The 22,547-nt window shown below is 36.5% G+C and overlaps 1 protein-coding gene across 1 annotated transcript in view; it reads right to left on the reverse strand.

The window, feature by feature from the left end:
* HFM1 (helicase for meiosis 1) overlaps nucleotides 1-22,547 on the reverse strand; it is a 102,911-nt gene that overhangs the window by 12,638 nt on the left and 67,726 nt on the right. Inside the window, exons 30-33 of the mRNA XM_069478201.1 lie at nucleotides 3,790-3,870; nucleotides 3,421-3,536; nucleotides 1,229-1,308; nucleotides 133-236 (exon numbers count right to left, since the gene is read on the reverse strand). Coding sequence (XP_069334302.1) covers nucleotides 133-236; nucleotides 1,229-1,308; nucleotides 3,421-3,536; nucleotides 3,790-3,870 — 381 coding nt within the window. The remainder of the gene's footprint in view (nucleotides 1-132; nucleotides 237-1,228; nucleotides 1,309-3,420; nucleotides 3,537-3,789; nucleotides 3,871-22,547) is intronic.

The following is a 22,547-nucleotide window of genomic DNA, read 5'->3' on the forward strand; positions in this document are numbered from 1 at the left end:
ACCCAAGAGAAAAATGTTGCCAAGTTAATAATTATAATATTTTCAGATGTTGGTTTTTCAATCACATTACTCACCAATTCAAAGTAATAATAAACCATATTTTCTGTCAGGTCAATATCAATGGTAATTTACCTTTGTCTGGATATTCAGATGGTTCTTGTTGGACTTCTCCACAGATTTCATGTTGATCCCACTGGTCCATTATCGGCAATTCAGGTACATTTAAATATTGTGATCTTTATAAAGAAAAATAAGACCATAAAAATGTTAAAGAAAATATTAAAATTAATCTTGCCTTGAAAACTACTTATTAATATAAACAGAAGAAAGTGTTTTATCCATTCAACATTTCTATGATAAACTGTACCCAGCCTGGGTAACAAAGGGTAAAAATAAATGTTTAATGGAGGTGACCAATTCTTAGTCATCTTTACATGCCTCCAATAGATATCTGCTGTCTGTGTATAGCCTTTAAAAATTTATTGCTAATGCTACTCTCAGTTAGATATCAAAAGCTGGCATCTCTAGAAGCAGTGCTGGCATCCATTTTGACTGGTCAGTTCCTATTCTGTACTAGTTGTTAAATATATTGAACAGCATCTTTGCATATAGAATGCCCTTCTCTAGAAGGGAAATTATATATACTACTGTCTTCTAGGCAACATGATACAAGAAAAGAACACTGAGTTACCATCTAAGGCTTTCTGCTTGCTAACTCAGAATATGAACTTCAGTTTTTTTCACCTATAAAATAGGATAAAAATGTCTCATTTTATAAGCCAGGTTGTTGTTAAAGTCAAAAAAGATAATGCATAAAAGTATAATTTTTAAATTATAAATCTGAGGCATCAATAATATGGACTGAGCCCCCGAATGGAAAGGTTAGATTTTGTATACCAACATGATTTCCCTTTTGGAAGTATACTCTTATCACTTAGTTTACATTCTCTATCAAGACAGAACCTGAGAGAATAAACATATAAGTAGTTTCCTAGGAAAGAGATGATTTAATGAATGTTAAAGTATTCTGTAACTGTAGCGTTCTAAATAAATTGAGGGTGTCAAAGATACTGAAATCTTTATGATGTCATTGCTTCATTATGGAACTAAATGATAACTGTGATTTGAGGGTAGCCAGCGACCATCTTTCCCTGAATAAGTGATTATATGAAGGAAAAAAAAGTTTATAATGAATATTTTACTTTAGATATTAACATTATATTTGTACCTTGATATTCTTGGAAGGGAAGCTTTTGGAGTAAAACCAAACTCTTTAAGGTCCACATTTTGAGATTTATTCATTTGTATCTATTAATGAAAAAAAATAAGATCAACTATCAATTTCACATCAAGATTTTTTAACAAATGAGCCAAACAGCAAAATTCCTGCTGATACATAAAGTCAAAAACTCAGTGAATTAGGAGAAACTCAGGCTGGTTCTTAGATATTTTTCTCAGGTCCTTCTTCTTAAATGTTGGCATTCTTTATGGTTCTTGACTAGGCCTTCTTTCTCTTCTCACTCTACATGTTCTCAAAGATCTCATCTACTCCCATGGCTTCAATTATCAACAAAATGTGAAAGACTCTCAAATCTATTACTATATTTCTAGTTCAGATCTCTCTCCTGATTTTCAAACAATTATATCCAACTATCTGTGGATATAGACATCTTGCTGGCCTCCAAATTCAGTATTTCCCAAATTAAACTTAACCTGTCTACTCCTCCAAACTTGCTTTTCCTTCAGAGTTCCTACTCTAGTGAGGACCAGCTTTTCTCCCAGTTGCTCAAGCCAGAAAGCTGGGCATCATTTTTGATGACTTCTTCAACCTCGCCTCTCATAACCAATGAAGTACCAAGGTAGTTGATTCTACCTCTGAAAAATATTTTAAACCTAGTAACCAACCTCCATTGCTATTGCCACTACCCTACACTAGGCCATCATTCTGCTTGGATTATTGCAAAAACCACCTAATGAATCCCTATGTTCTTATTTTATCATCTTCTAATCCCTTCTCTACATTGCAGCCAGACTGAACTTTATAAAGTACAATTGTAATCATGTCACCGATTAAAGCCCTTCAGTGGCTTCCCAATACTTTCAGGATAGTCTAAATCCTTAAGACAGCAACAAGGTGTGCATGATCTAGCTCCTGCTTACCTCTTCAGCCTCATCTCTCTCTACTTCTGTACTTGTAACTGAACTCTAGACATATTCTATTACTTCAGTTCCCTTAAAGATATGCTCTCTCTCTCTCTGCACCCCCCCCCCAATTTCTCTCTATTTCTCTCCCTTTCTCTCTCTATCACCTCTGGACCTTTGCATAATCTCTATGTCTGGAATATTTTTCTATCCCTCCCCACCACCATTCTAGTGCCTGCCCTTCCATACATACTTGGTTTATACTTCAGGTCTCAGTCATATCTATTAGTAATCCTTTCTTGGCCCATCAAATGTGGATTGAGTACATTTTCTATCTAAACTCAAGTATCTTACACTTCTTTCGCAGAATCATTTATCACACTATATTGAAAAGGCCTGTTTACTTATTTGTATCTTTCACTAGACTATAAATTCTATGAGGATTGGGAATAAAACTGTTTTATTCATCACTATATCTTAGAACCTTGGCATATTCTCCGTGCTCTATGAATATGGAAAGACAGCAGGAAGAATATGGAAGCCAAAAAGGAAGGAAAGAAGGAAGGAAGGAAGGAAGGAAGGGAGGGAGGGAGGGAGGGAGGGAGGGAGGAAGGGAGGGGAGGGGAGGGGGAAAGGGAAAATTTGTGCTAGTAAAAAATTATCTCAGAGAAGGTGGTGATCATTTCAAATCTCATGCCTCACCCTGTTTCTCAACATTTCTTTTGTTTTGGCCTCATGACTTGGAATCTTCATTTCTTATAAAAGCCCTAGAAAGGGACAATTCTAGATATAATGACTTAGGCTTAAGATAAGTCTGCTTGTTTCTAGCCTATCAACTAGCAGGAACTCTCATTCCTTCAGCACTTGGAAGGAAGGCTCTTGGTCAGTACTTATCTAGGTGCAAGAATCAAAATCAACTTCAGATTTTCCAGCCAGTTCAGCACAGATGAAGCCAGGAAAGGGCAATAGGGTCTAGTTTCAGTTGCTGAACCAAACCAAGCAACATATCCCTCTCCTTTTCCCTCTTCTCTGGTTTAAAAAACAAACAAACAAACAAAAAAACCACAAAAAAACCCAAAGTCTAATGAGGGAGGGGCTGCATAACTATGTTCTAAAAGTAGATTAACAGATTGATTATGAATAATGGTCATATTCCTATTCAAGCCCACAAATAATTCTAAAGTACACTGTGGATATTTAACTAATTGATACATAGAACAAAGAATATTGATATACATTTAGTTACAGAACAAAGGGACAAATGTTATTAAAACTAACCCTCAGACGTTTAGCTGGAGGAAGAGCTGAAACAGCATTCCTGTTTCTTAAATCAGATAAATACGAAGAAATTGTTGACTCTTTAATTTCTGACTTCTGTGCAACTCCAGTTTTACCTATAAAAAGAAATTTTAGATATTTTAGGTTAAACTTTAGGTATTGTTCATATAAAGCCAAATTTCTTCAAAATTTCAAATCTAATATTTACTTTTTTTCAGACTACCCGCAAAAGAAAATTATTTGAGAGTTATACATTGCATAATATAAATCTCATACATATTATTGATAATTACGATGTCATCTCTATTCATGAGTTGAAAGACCTTTCAATTTTTAACACTTAAAATAAACTTATTTTATGGAACTCACAGCACTCATGTCCACATGTATGTTTATTTTTACAGTGATGATTGCAGTCTCGGTTCCCAGGTTTTTTGCAAGGAGTCATTCCTAAATTAACATAAGAAAAACAAACCTATTTGTTATGACATATATTATTGTGAATTTAATATAATTAATTTTATCTAGTCTCTTTTCTTTCAGATAGTACAAAAGGATTATGATTTTCAGACTTCCTCAAATGTTAACCCATGTAATTTTTTTTTGTTTTTTGAGACAGGATTTTGCTATGTTGCCTAGGTTAGAGTAGAGTGGCTATTCACAGGTGCTATCATCACACACTACAGCCTCAAACTCCTAGGCTCAAGTGATCCTCCTTCCTTAGCCTCCAAAGTGGCTGGGATTACAGGTGTGTTACACCATGCCCAGCTCTACCCATGTAATTTAAAAAAGATATTTCTGATAAGTTAGTCCCTGCCCCACTATTAGTCCCATCCACAGCTTTACACAAGGAACACCTAGCCACCTACAAGCTTCTCTTAACCTCTCTGGTATAAATAGAGACAAATATGGCCACATATCAGTAACTTTTGTCCTAAGTGAGGTACGAACGAAGGTAGAGTTTTAAAATTTTTATCCTGCTTTATACTTAAGCCTGAAAAATGTGGAAAGAAGCAAATCTCATGGTCCTTTGATTGTACTACTGATATGAGTTAGTAAATAGGATGCCATATATATTTAAGAAATGTTAGAAGTAAGTACCTTAGAGATCTAAAAAATTTGCTAAATGAATTCACAGAAGAGATTGTTTCTAGCTTGACTCTTTGAAGCTAGAATTAAAATATCCAAATATATAATTCTTCATTTATTATATATATATATTTTTTTTGATTGGCAAATAATAGTTGCCCATATTGATGGGGTACATAATTATGTTTCAACACATATATGGTATAGTGACTAGATCAGGGTAATTAGCATATCCATCATCTCAAATGTTTATCCCTCCTTTGTGTTGGGAACATTCAATATCCTCCTTCTAGTTATTTGAAACTGTATATTATTAACTATAGTCATCCTATAGTGGTATAGAACACTAGAACTTATTCCTCCTGTCTAGCTATAATTTTGTATCTTATCAAATCTCTCCCTCTCCCTTTCTTCCCCCTACCTTTCCCAGCCTCTTATAGCCTCTGTTCTACTTTTTACTTCCCTGAGATCAACTTTTTTTACCTTCCACAAATGAGTGAGAACATGTGGTGTTTAATTTTTAACTTTCTATTCCTGGTTTATTTCACTTAACAAAATGGCCTCCAGTTCCATCCATGTTGCTGTGAATGATAGGATTTCATCCTTTTTATGACTGCATAGTATTTCGTGGTGTATACATACCACATTTTCCTTATCCATTCATCTGTTGTTGGATACCTAGGTTGATTCCGTATCTTGGCTATTGTGAATAGTGCTGCAGTAAACCCTGGGGATGCAGATGTCTCTCTGATGTAATAATTTCCTTTCCTTTGAATAAATTCCCCAGTAGTGTGATTGCTCAATCATATGACAGTTCTATTTGTAGTTTTTTGAGGGACCTCCATATTGTTTTCCATAGTGGATATACTAGTTTGCATTCCCAGCAGAGTGTATGAGAGCTCCCTTTTCTCCACATCCTTGACAGCATTTGTTATTTTTTGTCTTTTTGATAATAGCCATCCTAACTATGGTGAGATAATGATACTTCATTGTGGTTTTGATTTGCATTTCCCTGATGATCAGTGATTTTGAGCATTTTTTTTCACATATTTCTTGGCCATTTGTATGCTTTCTTTTGAGAAATGTGTGTTCAGATCATTTGCCCATTTTTAAATCAGATTATTTGTTTCTTGCCCCTGTTGAGATATTTCAGTTCTGTATATATTCTGGATATTAATTTCTGGATGGATGAGTAGTTTGCAAATATTTTCTGCCATTTTGTAGTTGTCTTTTCACTCTGTTGATTATTTCCTTTGCTGTGCAGAAGCTTCTTAATTTTAGATGATACCATTTGTTTATATTTGCTTTTGTTACTTGTGCTTTTGAGGTCTTATTCCTAAAATCTTTTCCCAGTCCTGAAGCATTTCCACAACGTTTTCATTTAGTTGCTTGCTTTATCATCTCAGGTCTTACATTTAGGTCCTTGATCCATTTTGAGTTGATTTTTGTATAGGGTGAGAGGTGGGCATTTAGTTTCATTCTTCTGCATATGGATATCCATATTTTTCAGCACCATTTATTGAAGACTGTCTTTTCCCTACTGAGAGTTCTTGGCACCTTTGTAGAGATGTGGATGAATTTCTGGGTCCTCTGTTCAGTTCCATTGGTCTATCTAACTGTTTTTATGCCAGTACCATGCTATGTTGTTACTATAGCTTTGTAGTACATTTTGAGGTCTGGAAGTGTGAGATCTCCAACTTTGTTCTTTTTGCTCAAGATTGCTTTAGCTATTTAGGTCTTTTGTGGTTCCACACAAATTTTAAGATTTTTTTCTATTTCTGTAAGGAATGTCACTGGTATTTTGATAAGCAATGCACTAAATCTGTAAATTGCTTTGCATAGTACTGTCATTTTAACAATATTAATTCTGATCCATGAGCATGGGATGTCTTTCCATTTGTTTGCATTCTCTTCAATTTCTTTCATCAGTGTTTTCTAGTTTCCCTTGTAGATGTTTTTCACCTCCTTGACTAAATTTATTCCTAGGTTTTTTGTTTTGCTTCATTTTGTGTTTTTTTGTATTTTCTTTTCTTTTCTTTTTTTTTTTTTTTTTTTTGACTTTTGTAAATGGGATTGCCTTCCTGATATCTTTTTCAGCTAGTTTGTTGTTCATGTATAGAAACACTACTAGCTTTTTATATTAATTTTGTATCCTACAACTTTAATGTATTCATTTATCAATTCTAAGAGGATTTTTGTTATTTAGGTTTTTTAATAATATATAAGAGATCATGTCACCTGCAAATAGGGATAATTTGACTTCCTCTTTTCCAATTTGGATGCCCTTTATTTCTTTCTCTTACTTAATTGCTGTGGCTAAGACTTTCAGTACTATATCTTGAATAAGAGTGGTGAGACTAGGCATCCTTACTTACCTTGTTCCAGCTTTTAGATGTTAGCTGTGGGTTTGTCATATATGGCCTTCATTATGTTGAGGTACTTTCTGTACCTAATTTATTAAGAGTTTTTATCATGAAGTGATATTGAATTTTATCAAAAGCTTTTTCTGCATCTATTGAGATGATCATATGCTTTTTGCCCTTCGTTCTATTTACATGATATATGATGTTTATTGATTTGCGTATGTTGAACCATTCTTGAATTCCTGGCTTAAATACCACTTGATAATACCATATTATTTTTTTTGATGTGTTGTTGGATTATGTTTGCTAGTAATGTGTTGAGAATCTTAGTATCTATGTTCATCAAGGATATTGGCCAGTAGTTTTTTGTTTTTTTTTTTTTTTTTTTTGGTTGCATTCTTGTCTGGTTTTGGTTGCAAGGTAATGCTGGCCTCATAGAATGAGTTAGGAAGAACTTTCTCTGCCTCAATTTTTTGGAATAGTTTGAGAAGAACTAGCATTAATTCTTCTTTAAAAGTTCAGCAGAATTCAGCAGTAAAGCCATCAGTCCTAGGCTTTTCTTTGTTGGAAGACTTTTTATTGCTGATTCACTTTCATGATTTATTATTGATTTGTTCATATCTATTTCTTCTTGGTTTTCTATTTCTTCTTGGTTCAATCTTGGTAGGATGTGTCCAGGAATTTATCCATTTTCTCTAAGTTTTTGAATTTATTGGCACATAGTTGTTCATAGTAGTATCTAATAATCTTTTGTATTTCTGTGGTATCCACTGTGATGTCTTCTTTTTCATCTCTGATTTTACTTATTTGAGTCTTCTTTTTTCCTAGTCTAGCTAATGGCTTGTGGATTTTTTTTTTTTATCTTGTGAAAAAAACAACTTTTTGTTTCATTGATTTTTTGTATTCTTTTTGTCTCAATTTCACTTTTCTGCTCTAATCTTTATTATTGGTCCACTTCTACTAATTTTGGGTTTGGTTTGTTCTTGTTTTTCTAGTTCTTTCAGTTTTTAATTTTTCTGAGACTTGTTTTGTTTCCTAACATATGGTCAATCCTGGAGAATGTACCATGTGCTGATGAAAAGAATGCGTATTCTGTAGCAGTTGGGTGAAATGTTCTGTAAATGTTTGTTAGAATCATTTGATCTATAGTAAAGATTAAACCCAATGTTTCTTTGTTGATTGTCTCTCTAGATGATCTGTCCAATGCTAAGAGTGGGGTGTTGAAGTCTCTACCTTTATTATATTGGCATCTATCTCTCCCTGTAGATCTAATAAAATTTGCTCTATATATCTGGCTGTTCTGGTGTTGGGTGCATATATATTTGCAGTTGTTATATTCTCTTGCTGAATCGATCCCTTTATTATTATATAATGTCCTTCTTCATCTCTTTTTACAGATTTTAACTTGAAGTCTGTTCAAAGTATAGTTACTCCTGCTGCTTTGGGTTTCCATTTGCATGGAGTATCTTTTACCATCCTTTCACTATCAGTCTATGTGTATCTTTGAAAGTGAGGTGAATTTCTTATAGGCAGCATATAGTTGGGTATTTTTTAAAAATACATTCAGCCAATCTATATCTTTTAAATGATGAATTTAATCCATTTACATTCAAGGTTATTTTTGATAGGTGAGGACTTTTATTGATTGTTTCTGGTTGTTTTGCATATCTTCTGTTTCCTTATTTACTCTCTTATTTTTTATTTTTGCAGTTGGGTGGTTTTCTGTAGTGGTAAGGTTTGATTCCTTTCTCTTTCTCCTTTGTACCAATGAGGATTTTTCTTTGTTTTATTTTTATAAATAGGGTCTCACTGCCACCCAGGCTGGAGTGCAATGGTGGTGTGATCACAGCTCACTGTAGCCTCAAAGAGTGCAATGGTGTGATCATAGCTCACTGCAGCCTCAAACTCCTTGTACCAATTTTATAGTTTTGCATGTTTTCATGATGGTGATTATCATCTTTTCACTTCCTGATGTAAGACTCCTTTAAGTATTTCTTATAGGTCTAGTCTAGTAGTGATGAATTCCCTCAGATTTTCCTTGTTTGTGAAAGATTTTATTTCGCCTTCATTTATGAAAGACAGTTTTGCTGTGTAAATATTCTTGGCTGATGGTTTTTTTTCATTCAGCACTTTGAATATATCATCCAATACTCTCCTGGCTTATAATGTTTCTGCTGAGAAATCTGCTGTTACTCTAATGAGGATTCCCTTATATGTGACTTGGCACTTTTCTCTTGCTGCTTTTAAAATTCTTTCTTTGTCTTTGACTTTTGACAATTTGATTATTGTGTGCCACAGAGAGAACCTGTTTGGTTTGAATATATTTGGGTTTTTTGAGCTTTCTGGACCTGGATGTCCATCTCTCTCCCAAGACTTGGGAAGTTTTCTGCTATTATTTCCTTAAATATGTTTTCCTCACTTTTTCCCTTCTCTTCTCCTTCTTGAACACCAATAATGTGAATATTTGTTTGCTTAATGGTGTCCTATAAATCCAGTATGCTTTCTTCAGTCATTTTTGTTCTTTTTTCTTTCTTCTTCTGCTTTTTTTCTTTTTTGTCTGACTATGTTATTTCAAAAGGCCTGTCTTCAAGTTCAGAAACTTCAAAAATTCTTTCTTCTGCTTGGTCTAATATGTTGTTGTAGCCCTCAATTGCATTTTTTATTTCATTCATTGAATTCTGCAGCTATAGGATTTCTGTTTGGTTCTTTTTTTTTTTTTAATTAAGACATAACAATATATCACATTTATTTATTATTGTACATTAATTTTTATTAAAGCAATATAGTTTTTACTTTTTATTTTAATTATTATGGGCACTTAATAGTTGTATATATTTATGGAATACATGTGATGTTTTGATACAGGTATACAATGTGCAATAATCAAATCAGGGTATTGGAGTATCTATCATCTCAATTATTTATCATTTCTTTGTGTTAAGAACATTTTAATTCTACTCTCTTAGTCATTTAAAAATACACAATAAATTATTGTTGACTATAGTCACCCTGTTGTGCTATTAAATATTAGATGTTGTTCATTCTATCTAACTATATTTCTGCACCCATTAACCATCCCAATTTTATTCTTCCCTCCCACCACCCTTCCCAGCTTCTAGTAACCATCATTCTACTTTCTATCTCCATGAGATCAATTGTTTTAATTTTTAGCTCCCAGATATGACTGAGAACATGCATAATTTGTTTTTCTGTGCTTGGCTTATTTCACTTAACACAATGTTCTCCAGTTCCATCCAAGTTGTTGCAAATGACAGGATTTCATTTTTTTATGGCTAAATAATATTCTATAGTGTTGGCTCATGCCTGTGATCCAGCACTTTGGGAGGCCAAGGTGGGAGAACTGCTTGAAGCCAGAAATTTGAGACCAGCTTGGGCAACATAGTGAGATCCCATCTCTACAAAAAAAATTTTTAAAGTTAGCCAGGTGTGGCAGCACACTCCTATATTCCCAGGAGGCCGAGGTGGGAGGATCACTTCAGTGCAGGAGTTTGAGGTCATAGTGTGTTATGATTATGCCACTGCACTCCAGCGTGGGGGACAGAGCAAGACCTCCTCTCTTAAAAAAAAAAAAGTTTAATTATTCCATTGTGTAGATGTACATTTTTTATCCATTCATCTGTTGATGGACACTTAGGTTGACTCCAAATCTTGGCTGTTGTGAATAGTGCTGCAATAAATATGAGAGTGTAGATATCTGTTTGTTATACTGATTTCCTTTCTTTTGAATATATACCTAGCAGTAGGATTACTGGGTCATATGGTAGTCCTATTTTTAGTTTTGTGAAGAACCTCCATCCATACTGTTCTCCATAGTGGTTGTACTAATTTACATTCCTACCAACAGTGTATGAGGGTTCCCTTTTCTCCACATCCTCACAAGCATTTCTTATTGCCTGCCATTTGGATAAAAGCCATTTTAACTGGAGTGAGATGATATGTCATTGTAGTTTTGATTTGCATTTCTCTGATGACTAATGACATGGAACATTTTTTCATGTTCCTGTTGTCCATTTGTAGGTTTTTTTTTTTTTTATTTGAGAAAGATCTATTCAGATCTTTTGCTCATTTTTTAACTGGATTATTTGATTTTTTTTCTATTGAGTTGTTTGAACTCATTTTATATGCTATTTACTAATCTCTTGTCAAATGGGTAGTTTGTAAATATTTTCTCCCATTCTACGAGTTGTCTCTTCAGTTCATTGATTGTTTCCTTTGCTGTGCAGAAGCTGTTTAGCTTGATGTGATCTCATTTGTCCAATATTGCTTCAGTTGCCTGTGCTTTTGAGATATTACTAAAGAATACCTTTGCCCAAACCAATGTCCTGGAACATTTCCCCAATGTTTTCTTTTAGTAGTTTCATCATTTCAGGTCTTAGATTTAAGTCTTTAATCCATTTTTATTTCATTTTTGTATATGGCAAGAGATAGGGATCTAGTTTCATTCTTCTGCATACAGAGATCCAGTTTTTCCAGTATCATTTATTGAAAATACTGTCCTTTCCCCAATGTATGTTCTTGGCACCTTGAGTTCACTAAAGAAGTGTGGATTTTTTCTGGGTACTCTATGCTGTTACATCGGTCTATGGGTCTGTTTTTATGCCAGTATCATGCTGTTTTGATTACTATAGCTCTGTAGTATACTTCACAGTCAGGTAACGTGATTCCTCCAGTTTTATTCTTTTTGCTCAAGATTGCTTTGGCTATTCCTGGTCTTTTGTGTTTCTATATAAATTTTGGGATTATTTTTCCTATTTCTGTGAAAAATGTCATTGGTATGTTGATAGGGATTGCACTGAATCTGTAAATTGCTTTGGGTAGTATGGACATTTAAAAAATATTTATCCTTAGAATCCATGAGCATGGATTATCTTTCCTTATTTTTGTGTCCACTTCAATTTCTTTCATCAATGTTATATGGTTTTCATTGTGGAGATTTTTCACTTCTTTGGTTGAGTTTATTCCTCAGTATTTTATTTTATTTGTAGTTATTACAAATGGGATTATTTTCTTGGTTTCTTTTTCAGATTGTTTGCTGTTGACATTTAGAGATGCTACTGATTTTGGTATGTTGATTATTCAGCAACTCTACTTAATTTGTCTTTCAGTTCTAATAGTTTTTTGGTGGAGTCTTTAGGTTTTTCTAACTATAAGATCATACCATCTGCAAACAAGGATAATTTGTCTTCTTCCTTTCCAATTTGGATGCCCTTTATTTTTTCTCTTGTCTGACTATTCTAGCTAAAACTCCCAGTACTATATTGAATAAGAGTGGTGAAAATGAGCGTCCTTGTCTTGTTCTAGATCTTTAAGAAAAGGCTTTCAGTTTTTCTCCATTCAGTATGATACTAGCTGTGAGTCTGTCATATATGGCTTTTATTGTGCTGAGATATGTTCCTTCTATATCCACTTTTTTTTAAGTTTTTATCATGAAGGGATGTTGAATTTTATTAATGCTTTTTCAGGATCAATTGAAATGATCACATGGTTTTTGTCCTTCATTCAGTTGATATGATGTATCACACTGATTTATTTGCATATGTTGAAACATTTTCGCATTCCTGGGATGAATCCCACTTGATCATGATGAATAATCTTTTAAATGAGTTGTCGAATTTGGTTTTCTAGTATTTTGTTGAAGATTTTTGCATCTATGTTCATCAGAGATGTTTCCTATAGTTTTCTTTTTGTGTGTGTATCTCTGTCTGGTTTTGGTATCAGGGTGATACTGGCCTCATAGAATGAGTTTGGGAGTATTCCCTTCTCCTCAGTGTTTTGGAATAGTTTCAGTAGGATCAATATTAGTTCTTCTTTAAATGTTTGCTAGAATTAAGCTGGGAAGTCATCAGCTCCTGGGCTTTTCTTTGACGGGAGATTTTGTATTATTATTTCTATCTCATGAGATAGAAATTAGTCTATTCAGGTTTTGGATGTCTTCATGGTTCAATCTTGGTAGGTTGTATGTGTCTAGAAATTTATCCATTTCTTCTAGGTTTTCCAATATATTGGCATATAGTTGCTCATAGTTGTCTCTAATGATCCTTTGAATTTCTGTGGTAGCAATTGTAAGGTCTCCTTTTTCATCTCTCATTTTATTTATATGGGTCTTCTCTCTTTTTGCTTAGTCTGGCTAAAGGTCTGGCAATTTTGTTTATCTTTTCAGAAAATTACTTTCCATCTTGTTGATGTTTTGTATTTTTTTGTTACAATTTCATTCATTTCTTCTCTGATCTCTAATAAATATTTCTTTTCTTCTACTAATTTTGTGTTTGGTTTGCTCTTGTTTTTCTAGTTCTTTAAGATGCATCATTAGGTTGTTTATTTGAAGTTTTCCTACTTTTTGATGTTGCTATAAACTTGTTGCTATAAATCTTCCTGTTAGTACTGCTTTTTCTATACCCCACAGGTTTTAGTATGTGTTTTCATTTTCATTTGCTTCAAGAAATTTTTAAATTTTCTTCTTAATTGCTTCTTTGACCCACTGGTCATTCAGAAACATACTGTTTAATTTCCATGTGTTTGTATACTTTCCAAAGTTTCTCTTGTTATTGATATCTAGTTTTATTCCATGTGGTCAGAGAAAATACTTGATATGATTTCAGTTTTTTTTTTTTAATTGTTAAGACTTGTTTTGTGGCCTAACATATGGTCTATCCTTTTTTTTTTTTTTTTTTTTTTTTGAGACAGAGTCTCACTCTGTTGCCCAGGCTAGAGTGAGTGCCGTGGCGTCTGCCTAGCTCACAGCAACCTCAAACTCCTGAGCTCAAGCGATCCTCCTGTCTCAGCCTCCCGAGTAGCTGGGACTACAGGCATGCACCACCATGCCCGGCTAATTTTTTCTATATATATTTTTAGCTGTCCATATAATTTCTTTCTATTTTTAGTAGAGATGGGGTCTCACTCTTGCTCAGGCTGGTCTCGAACTCCTGAGCTCAAATGATCCGCCCACCTCGGCCTCCCAGAGTGCTGGGATTACAGGCGTGAGCCACCGCGCCCGGCCTCGTCTATCCTTGAGAATAATCAATGTACTGAGGAAAAGAATGTGTATTCTTCAGCTATTTAATGAAATGTTCTGTAAATATCTATTTGGTCCATTTGGTCTATAGTGCAGATTAAGTCTGATGTTTCTTTATTGATTTTTCTGTCTGATCTGTCCAATGCTGAAAGTGAGGTGTCAAGGTCTCTAGCTATTATTGGATTGGAGTCTATCTTTCTCTTTACTTCTAATAATACTTGCTTTGTATATCTGGGTGCTCCAGTGTTGGGTGCATATATATTTAGAAATGTTATATCCTCTTGTTGAATTGACCCCTTTATCATTATATAATGACTTTCCTTTTCTCTTTTACAGTTTTTGTCTTGAAAGTTATTTTATTTGATAGAAGTATAACTACTTTTGCTCTTTTTTTGGTTTCCATTTGCACGGAATATTTTTTTTCCATCCCTTTATTTTCAGTCTGTGTGTGTCTTTATAGGTGAAATGAGTTTCTTGTAGGCAGCATATATTTGAGTCTTGTTTTTTTAATCCATTCAGCCACTCTATCTATTTTGATTGGAGAGTTTAGTCTATTTATATTCAATGTTATTATTGATAGGTAAGGACTTTCTACTGCTATGTTGTTATTTTATTTCTGATTGTTTTTGTGGTCCTCTCTTCCTTCCTTCCTGTCTTCCTTTGTGTAAATGTGATTTTCTCTGGTAGTGTGTTTTAATTTCTTCCTTTTTTATTTTCTGTGTATATGTTGTAGAATTTTTTGATTTGAGGTTACCATGAGCTTGCAAAAAAGAAATCTTATAACCAATTATTTCAAACTGATGACAACTCTAATTAGGAAAAGCAAGCAAACAAGCAAGTAAAGAGAAAGCTATAAAAACTCTATATTTTTACTCCACCCCCACCCTGTTTTTTTACTTTTTGTTTCTATTTATACCTTTTTATACTATATATCTCTTAAAAAAATTGTTTCAGTTGTTACTTTTGGCAGGTTTGTTTTTTAGTCTTCCTAATCAAGATATGAGTGGTTTACACACTGTAATAACAGTGATACAATATTATGTATTTATCTGTGTACTTACTGTGAGCTTTATACCTTTGGATGATTTCTTATTGTTCATGAACATACTTTTATTTCAGATTGAAGAACTCCCTTTAGCATTTCTTATAGGGCAGGTCTGTTGTTGACAAAATCCCTCAGCTTTTGTTTGTCTGGGAAAGTCTTTATTTCTCCTTAATATTTGAAGGATTTTTTTTATTTTTGCGGATATATTATTCTAGGATTAAACATTTTTTCCCTCAGAACTTTGAATATCTTATGCCACTCTCCTGGCCTATAAGGTTTCCACTGAGAAGTCTGTTGCTAGAATGTATTGGAGCCCCTTTATATGTTGTTTTTCTCTTGCAGCTCTTAGGATCCTTTCTTCATATGTGTGACCGTTGAGAGTTTGATTATTAAATGCCTTGAGGTAGTCTTATTTGGGTTAAATCTGCTTGGCGTTCTATGACCTTCCTGTACCTGAATATTGATATCTTTCTCTAAGTTTGGAAAGTTCTCTGTTATTGTTTCTTTGAATAAACTTTCTACCCCAATCTCTTTCTACCTCCTCTTTATGACCAATGAATACCTCTTAGATTTGCTCTTTTGAGGATATTTTCTAGATCTTGTGGGCATGCTTCATTCTTGTTTATTCTTTTTTCTCTTCTGCCTGTATAATTTCACATAGCCTGTCTTCAAGCTTACTAATTCTTTCTTCTGCTTAATAAATTCTGCAGTTGACAGACTCTGACGCAATTTTCTATTTGTCAATTAAATTTTTCAGCTCCAGAATTCCTGCTTGATTTTTTTTTATTATTATTTCAATATCTTTTGTTAAATTTCTCTGATAGGATTCTGAATTCCTTCTCTGAGGTTGTCTCGAAGTTCATTGAGCTTCCTCAAAAGAGCTATTTTGAATTCTCTGTTTGAAAGGTCACATATCTCCATCACTCCAGGATTGGGCACTGATGCCTTATTTGGTTTGTTTGGTGAGGTCATGATTTTCTGGATGTTCTTGATGGTTGTGGATGTTCATCAATATCTGGGCATTGAAGAGTTAGGTATTTATTCTAATCTTCACAGTATGCGCTTGTTTGCACCCATCCTTCTTGAGAAATCTTTCCAAGCATTCAAAGGGAATCGAATGTTGTAATCTAAATCTTTGGTCACTGTAGTCATGTTAGCACTAGGAGGCACCCTAAGACCAATAACACTGCAATCTTGCTGACTCCTGGTGGTACTACCATATGGTGCTGATTTTTGGTTCTAATGAAGGTGCTTTCTTGCGTGGATGGTTGTTCAATTTGGTCTTCCTGCAATGGGATGATCATTGGAGGGTTCTATTTGGTCATGTTGCTCCCCCTGCACATGCCTTTTAAACTAGCAATTCTACTTCCACAAAATTCCATCCTCTCCCATCTGTTCAATGATTTGATGTGCAATTTCTTCTATGGTTGCCATGATCTAAATGCCAAAATGTCTGGCACCTCTCCACCACACTAACTCCTGCATCAGGCACCAACCTGACAGTCCCACTGCACCAGCTGCTGGATTGGGTAGGGGTGGCACTCTAGGAGAAGTTGGAGAAAGCTAAAGGGAGGAGGAATCAAGGATAAGGAGGGGAGGATGCCTTCTGGGTTTGTGAATTCATGACCCCTCCCCTGTTTGGTTCTTTTTTAATGATATCTATCTCTTCATTGAATTTCTCATTCAAATCATGAATTGTTTTCCTGATTTTGTTGAATTATCTATCTGCATACTCTTTTATCTCACTGAGTTTCCTTAAGATTATTATTTTGAATTCTTTTTCTGATGTTTCATATATTTCCTTATGATTGGGGTCTGTTACTGGAATTACTGTTTTCCTGCCTTTGTTGGTGACATTTCCTTGCTTTTTTATGGTTGATATGTCTCTACATTGATTTATACATATCTGGTAGAAAAGTCACCTCATTCAATTTTATGGAGTAAGTTTTGTAAGGCAAGACTTATTCATATGAATGGGTCTTGTTGTATTGGTCCAGTGGAGTATGTTGGCCTTGGTTCTAGGTGGACAAAATAGTGTAGAAATTCCATGTAGTTTCTTCAGCTGTGATCCACACTAGTGCCATGTGTGAGGCTTCTGAGTGGCCTAGGCTGAGAGAATTTGTGGTGACAGTGGTACAGCTTTGCGAAGGGTGGGCCCTCCAGGCCGTTTCTCAGGTTGGGGGTACATGTGTTTACACGGTGGGTCAGCAACTTGGGGTCTGGCTTGCTGGGGTTGGGGCCAGGAGGCTGTTACTCTGGCTGGAAGCATGGGCACATGGCTGCTCAGCTGGTGTGGGGGTGTACCCACCAGTGGCAACCCACAGGGCTGTTTCTCAGACTTGGCATGCAGGCACATGGCTGCTCAAGTGGCCTGGGGGCTTGTCAGTTGGGGGCGACCCACAGGAATGTTTCTTGGGTCTGGGACACAGCTGCATGGCTGCTTGGTTGACCTGGGGAGGCATTTGCTGAGGGTAGCCCACAGGCTGTTTCTCCAGCTCAGAAAATGAGCACACAGCTGCTCAGCTGACCTGGGAGTGTGTCTGCCAGGGGTGGCCCATAGGACTGTTTCTCAGGACTAGGATGCAGGCATATAGCTGCTCAGCTGGCCAGGGGTTGTGTCTACTCTGGGTGGCCCACTGGGCTATTTCTCGGGTCCAGGATGTGGGTGCACAGCTGCTCAGTCATCTTGGGGACATTTCTGTCAGGGGCAGCCCATGGAGCTGCTTTTCAGGCTCTGATTAAGAGCACAGGGTCATTAGGCCAGTCAGGGGCTTGTCTGCAGGGGATGGGGCACCTCAGGGTTGTTTCTTAGAACCTGGGTACAGGCATATAGATGCTCTGCCAGCCCAGAAGTATGTCAGGTGGTCGGTGGCTTGAGGGCTTCTTTCACTCAGGAGAGTGCATGTAGCAGTTTTGCTGGCTCAAGGGTAGGTTCACCCTGGGCAAGACTGCCAGACTGTTCCTCTGGCTGGAAGTGAGGGCAGCAGGAGTTGGTTTCCCTGCTGTGCAGGTCTAGTGTCACAACCATTCCTGGCTCCAGGCTCTGTGCTGCTGGGGTTCTGACACTCAGCCACAGGTATGGGCTTGGTGGAATGAAGATGCAGCCCTAGTGCTACAGAGGTGCAGTGGCTACTGGCTCCCAGAGGAGAGCACACTTCAGAGGTGGCTCTGGTCTCAAGATGGTGTTGTGCTGCAGCAGCTTGGCTCACAGAGGATGAGTAGCCAGTGGAGAATGCATACCTTCTGTTCCTAATCTAGGGCAATGCAGCTGAATGAATTCCTGGCAGCTCTCTAAACTGGGAGACTGTGGGTTTCAGGTTTCATAAGTGTTTACAGTGGCAATGGAGGCTGATGCATATCTTCTGTTTACCTTCCCCCACCCGCTGCCCTGCAACAGGAAGTCCCTCCTGACTCCTGGTAGATCTGATCTGAGTGGGGGAGATGGGGTTGCAGAAGCTGGTGCCTGCATGCTGCTCTCCTGAACTTATGATCACCAAAGGTGTGTCTCCACTCCCCTGCTGCATTCCAGCACTCCCCCTTTCTACACCCCAATCAAATTTTAGCTGTTTATTCATTACCTTGGTCCTTTTGTTTTCTTGGATTTTTTTTCACTTCTCTGTGGTCCTGGGAACTGTCTGATCTTCATATTTAAGTTACAAAATATTTCTGGTGATAGTCTCCAGCTGTATATTTGTTTGGGTTTTTTGGATGTGGGGAGCAATGAAGGTAGTTTGCTTCTATGTCACCATTTTGGAACTGGAATCTTCCATTCATTATATTTTTTACGTAGGTTTTTTCTTTTTTTTTTTTTTTTTTTTGAGACAGAGTCTCACTCTCTTGCCTGGGCTAGAGTGCCATGGCGTCAGCCTAGCTCACAGCAACCTCAAACTCCTGGGCTCAAGTGATCCTCCTGCCTCAGCCTCCCAAGTAGCTGGGACTACAGGCAAGCACCACCATGCCCGGCTAATTTTTTCTATTTTTAGTTGTTTGGCTAATTTCTTTCTATTCTTAGTAGAGATAGGGTGTCGCTCTTGCTCAGGCTGGTCTTGAACTCCTGACCTCAAGCGATCCTCCCGCCTCAGCCTCCCAGAGTGCTAAGATTACAGGGGTGAGCCACTGCGCCCAGTCCATAGGTTTTTTCTTGATCTAAGCTCTCACTAGTAACATGGGAGAGATGTTTGAACTGGCCTTTGAAGGACAGACAGACTCTGTATGAGAGTAAGACCAGGGAAGACATAACAGGTAGAGGGCATGATACCCAAAGGCAGCAAATTACAGATTGCAGAAGCTGAAATCAGCTTATTTTTGCTGAAGCATAGATACTAAGTGAAATAGAAATGTTGGAGACAGTGAAGAACTTTGAAAATCTTTGCATTTCTTGGTCCTTTACTCTTCATTTTCAGTGACATTGTTCAATCAACCTTTTCCAAATCATGGCACATTTAGACAATGATAATATCTGTGTAGCAGCCTGGGGTAAACGGATGAGGCTGCTCACCATATGAGGCAACTGGCTTGGTCCTTTTGAGGGCCAAGCAGATCAATGTATTGGATACTGATAAAGTAATAATAAAAAAAAAATCCCTGTCAACTGGAAGCTGACAGCTAAACCACAGTGTTTCCAACTAAACAAACAATTTTATAAACAATACCCAGATGAAGCCACTCTGTGACCATAGTAAAAGAAGACAGAGATAAGACTACCAAGTAATTATTTCTGAAACTAGTGAAAAGAACACACAAGAACCACAAAAATAATGAAATATCCCCCTCTTCTGGCTAATACAGATGACTACTATTTTTTAAATCCTCCTACCACCAAGATAAAATGTACTTTGCAAAATAACCAATATCTCACTTTCTGAGAGCACCCAATCTAGAATTGACCTCAGCTTTCCCTAAAACTTCCTAAGCGTCACCCAGCATAAGCTGAAATCCTATGATAAGCTCCTCTCAATTCCCTGAGATGACTCATAGTTCTGCTGGTATTGTGCTCTTTTTTGTTGCAGCACATTAAATAAACCTAACTTTCCTCAAATACAAGTGTGTTCCTAGTGGTCTTTGGCTGAAAGGCTTTGACATTATACTTTGTAAAATGGGCCATGACTTAGTAGTCGAGAAGTTTTGCCCGAAGTCATGACCTTAATAACCTCTTACTTAGACTCTAACTGGTTTCTTTGAATCCAGTCGTCTGTGCTACAATTTATTCTATACATTGTTAGTTAATCTTCTTAAAGTTTAATGCTGATCAAATCATTTGCTCACTTAGAAATTTCAGTTACATCCTACTGCCAGTAAAATTAATTCCATATTCAAGGTCCTCCAGAATCTAATTCTAGCCTTCCTTTCTAGTGCCCATATTAACCCTACACCCATCAAACCACATTCAATTGCCATTCTTCAAATAGTTTCATGCCTTGTTATGACCGGATCTTTGATATTACCTGACTTCTTAGAAGACTCTCAATTCTTTGTCTATCAGAGAGGACTGTCAACTTTCAAAGCCAACTCAAATGGCACCTCTACCCTGGAGATCTATCATGATCACCTCAACCGAAGTAATTTCTCTCTCCTTTGGGCCCTTATGGCATTTTCTCTGTGTCTTTTGCTTACTGTATGCTACCTTATATTTAATGTATTTACAGGAAAATACAGTGGAGAAGTATAGGGCACACTAGAGTAAGAAAACCTGAGTTCTAATATGGGCTCTTGTTTATCTGGAAAAAAAAAGATACCTGTTCTGTTTATCTCAAAGAAATGAAAAGATAAAATGAAATTAAGCACGTACAAACATTTTTAAAGTGTTAAGTGATAAAGTAATATATTAATGTATTATCTCTACTATATTAATTCAAGATTATACAGATAATTATAAAATTAAAATTGTTCTGAGTGCTATGATGGAGAGGTACACTATGCTATGCTATAACAGGGGGAAATGTCCTGATCAGGAATGTTGGGCTGAGGACTGAAGAAAGAGTAGGAGTTAACCTGGTAAAGAGGTAGGAGGAAGGATATTTCAGGCAGAGGGGATCGCATATGCTAAAGCTCTTTGACAAGAGAAAGCATGGCACATTGGAGAAACTAAAAGGTGGTCAGTGTGGCTGATGCTCAGTAAGACAGAGTGCATAACATGAGACTGTAGTGGCAATAAAGGCAGCCTCTGTCTGTAAGGAAACAGCTCCATTAAGGCACCATGGCAATTGCATGTCTCCACAGAGGCCATGTAAGTAAGGCTCAACTGTTGGCAGAATGCCCTGTGATCCTCCTTGAACATGGAAAGATAGGTAGTCTTGTGAGATACTTCAGAGGCCATTTCTCATTTGCCTCCTTACCTTGCAGGAGGCCCCCTATCTTGCATGAGGCTGCCATGAGACAGTTTCTAATCTGCTTACCTGATTCCAGTAAGGGACTTTCTACTTTGCCCCTTTCTCAAGTACAGCTGCAGGCAATAAAATTGCTTTGCTGTAGCCTACAGTTCACTGCTCAAAAACAAAGCAACCCACCACTCATGCTGTCTGTCATCTGTCCCCTCTAGTTTGGTGTCATGATGTGGAATTAGGGATGCAAGTAGCTGTACCATGCTGATCTTGCTCTGCTGTCTGTGTAAGTAATAAACTGTCTAAATCCATTTGGGTTTCTTGTGTCCTTACCAGCCAAATCTATGAAAGTAAGGCAAGACTACATAGCAGCTGCCACCACATTGCTGCTTAGGGACTGGCTGACCACGAGACAATGTGGAACCTTGTAGGGGATGCTAATGATTTAGAATCTAAGAGCCATGGGAAGCCACTGAAGTGTTTTAACCACAGAGGAGGCATAATCATATTTACATTTTGAAAAACATCACTCTATGGATTGTAATAAGGAGAATGGATTTGAGATAGAACAGAATGGATGCAAGAAAACTTATTAAGAGGCTACTCTAGCAGTTTAGGCAAGAAACTGATGGTAATTCAGATTAGAGTGATGGTGGTAATGCAGTTAGAAAGAATGTACTGATTTGGGAGATATATAGAAGGTAGAATTATTTTTAATGAAGAATCAAATGGAGTGCTTTTCTTTCCTGAGCAGCATTTTGCTTTCCCTGAAGTTTTATAGCCTTCCTTTTAGTCCAGCAATATCTACCTTAAGTTCCTTTAAGTTCATTCACTATTTCAAGGATAAAAGCAAATACATGGAAAAACCTCATTCATTTATTACCACCCCCCCTTCCTTAAACTCTCTATTCTTCCCCTAATGCCATCTAGGCCTGTCCTATAGCTGTCATCGCGGAACTTCCTTTCATTAAGTTCCTGGGCTGAATCTACAATACCTGGATTTCTTGACTTTTTCTTTCTTGGCTAACTCCCTTTGTTTTAGTGGTGCTCATCCTCCAGCAACTGCCTAAGAAGGGATGTTTGAGAGTAAAACTTTCTGAATCTTTGAATGTATTAAGATATCATTTTACCTTCACATTTACCTAATAGTTTGGCTGGGCATAAAACAAATCATTTATCTCCTGGAATTTTTAGTCCATTGACTTTTAGCATCCACTGTTGCTGATAAAAAGTCCATTGCAACTTTGATTTTTGTTCCTTATAAGCATTTATAATTT

The sequence above is a fragment of the Eulemur rufifrons genome, chromosome 8, assembly GCF_041146395.1.
Source record: "Eulemur rufifrons isolate Redbay chromosome 8, OSU_ERuf_1, whole genome shotgun sequence".
Classification (NCBI taxonomy): domain Eukaryota; kingdom Metazoa; phylum Chordata; class Mammalia; order Primates; family Lemuridae; genus Eulemur; species Eulemur rufifrons.